The following is a 2,500-nucleotide window of genomic DNA, read 5'->3' as shown; positions in this document are numbered from 1 at the left end:
AGGGTCAACAAATCTGCTGCTGGTGTTTGTTCTTCTTCCCTTGTGTGGTTTTGTGTCCATAGCATTTCTTTTTTCATTCGTTTTTTTTTTCGTTTTTCGTTTTTTTTTTTTTAGGTCAGGCTTTGTAGATTTATTTTCTCTATTGTCACGTGTGTTTATTTTTGTAGCTTGATTTTAGTTTGTTTTGATTCAAGTTCAGTGTATCGTTCTATTTTATTCACCAATTTTATTTTTTCTTCGTTCATTTATCTTGTTTTTTTTTCTCCCCAGTTTATTTCTTTCTTTTTCTAGCTTGTTCACAATCTTGCTGGTTTTCGTCCATGTGAACCCTTCTATCAATACACGCTATGATATTTTACAGTCTGGTGATATACGAGTATATCGTGTTTTTGTCTCTGTTTCATTCCAGCCAGACGTATTTTGCCATGGTTTCTATAATCCATCGTATTTTCCATAATATATTGTTATTTTTCATATATGTACTATCTCTTCTTAGATATATATATATATTCGCATTTGACTGTTTTCATAATATATAGTTCTATTTTCACATATTCACGAGTACTTCCTAGGTTTTATAATATGTCTACTTGATTACCTTTCACTGTTAAATGTGTATAGTAATCTTGTGTTTTTCATGATATCTAGTAGTGTTTTTTTACATGTTAATATCCACCTTCCTTTTTACAGCGTCTTCATAGTACACGGTGTTTGTTACCTCTAGTCACGTAGTACGCAAGTTTACACCTTCCATTTTGCAGTGTTTTCATAATGCATCGTATCTTTTCCCATATATACACGATTACTTTCCTTCCAGCTGCAGTGTTTTCATAATGTTTCGTGTTATTTCCAAGTAAACATGAATATTTACCAGTTTGTAGTGTTTTCATAATGTATCGTTTCTGTTTTCACATATACACGAGTACTTGCCTTCCAGTTGTAGTTTTTCATAATGTACTGTTCAGTTTCCATCTACACACACGAGTACTCAGAGATGTGCTGTGTTTCCACAATGTATCGTTTCTCATTCCACATATATTCAAGTACTTATCTTCCAGTTATAGTGTTTTCATAATATATCGTTTGTTTTCATTCATACACACGAGTACTTAGAGATGTGCAGTGTTTTCTTAATAATCGTGTTTCCCTCCGTGTTTTCCCCAGGTGTGTTGCATTAATTACCGTTTTCCACAGAGCCTGTTCCCGCCTCACTCAGTACACACGGCATAACACTCACTAATACCTCCATGTAATACCAACCTTACGGATCTTTACTCTCATATTAATTCGAAGTTTCAGTATAGCTTTCAAAGGTTAGTGTTTTTTTCTTCGGATTTTTTTTTTTTTTTGATTGTACTAAATGTTCTAAAAAATGTTCCTTAAAATGCACTGGTCCTTATAAAAATTACTCCTTTTAATATTGGTGTTCTGAGTGATGTAACCTTTTTTTACTTTTTTTTCTTTCGTTCTCTCTTTCATATGGTATTCGTAAACTCCTGTGCTGGTGTCCTAAACTCTTATCATTTGTTTATTCATGATTATTATTATTATTATTATTATTATTATTCTTTTTATATTCATACATGCTACACTTTTTTATTCTGTTGATGTTACTGATGCTGAAAAGTCCTGTTTGATGTTTTAAATACCACGTTTCTCTCTCTCTCTCTCTCTCTCTCTCTCTCTCTCTCTCTCTCTCTCTCTCTCTCTCTCTCTCTCTCTCTCTCTCTCTCTCTCTCTCTCTCTCTCTCTCTCTCTCTCTCTCTCTCTCTCTCATATGGTGTTCTAATTGCTATAACTTTTGTCCTAAAAAATTACACACACACACACACACACACACACACACACACACACACACACACACACACACACACACACACACACACACACACACACACACACACACACACACACACACACACACACTATGGCCCAACATTTGCGAAACAACAACAACAACAACAACAACAACAACAACAACAACATCTACGACAACAACAACTACGAGAACAACAACAACAACAACAACAACAACAACAACAACAACAACAACAGTTAGTACATCATAGACCACCATAACTTTTCTTTTTTTCTTCTATTTTTTCCTACTTTTTCTAATAGGTGTGTGTGTGTGTGTGTGTGTGTGTGTGTGTGTGTGTGTGTGTGTGTGTGTGTGTGTGTGTGGGTGCGTGCGTCTGGTTTAGCCCCAGTACTTACACATTTTCAAGCTTTCTTCTCACCGCTTACTCAATCTGTGCATTCGAGTCACGTTTTGAACACCATAACAGCTTGAAGCACAATATGTACTCCATTTTTCACTATACGCATTGACTATCTCACTTTATTTATTTATCTCTTTAATGTTTTGTGTGTCGATGCATTTTGTTATTATTTTTTTCTCCTATGATAGGCCAAAGTTTACTAATGATGCCTGTGTTTTGTGTTTTAATATTAAGTGGATAATTGCATTTTCACCACTTTCTTTTATTTTTTTTAATTA

At 34.3% G+C, this 2,500-nt stretch overlaps 1 protein-coding gene across 9 annotated transcripts in view; it reads left to right on the top strand.

Moving 5' to 3' along the window:
* The window catches only part of LOC135109643 (oxysterol-binding protein-related protein 8-like), an 85,671-nt gene that overhangs the window by 43,739 nt on the left and 39,432 nt on the right, over positions 1-2,500 (top strand). The window contains exon 1 of one of the 9 annotated variants that reach the window (XM_064021130.1): positions 1,867-2,054. The exons of 4 other annotated variants lie outside the window; for them this stretch is intronic. In XM_064021130.1, coding sequence (XP_063877200.1) covers positions 1,928-2,054 — 127 coding nt within the window. In that variant the 5' untranslated portion in view covers positions 1,867-1,927. Of the gene's footprint in view, positions 1-1,866; positions 2,055-2,500 lie in introns of those variants that run through there. 4 more of the 9 variants (XM_064021131.1, XM_064021129.1, XM_064021133.1 and 1 more) reach the window with 4 other exon arrangements.

Source organism: Scylla paramamosain, chromosome 19, assembly GCF_035594125.1.
Source record: "Scylla paramamosain isolate STU-SP2022 chromosome 19, ASM3559412v1, whole genome shotgun sequence".
Taxonomy (NCBI): domain Eukaryota; kingdom Metazoa; phylum Arthropoda; class Malacostraca; order Decapoda; family Portunidae; genus Scylla; species Scylla paramamosain.
Note: the sequence above shows the minus strand (reverse complement) of the source record. Positions and strands in the feature narration are given on the sequence as shown.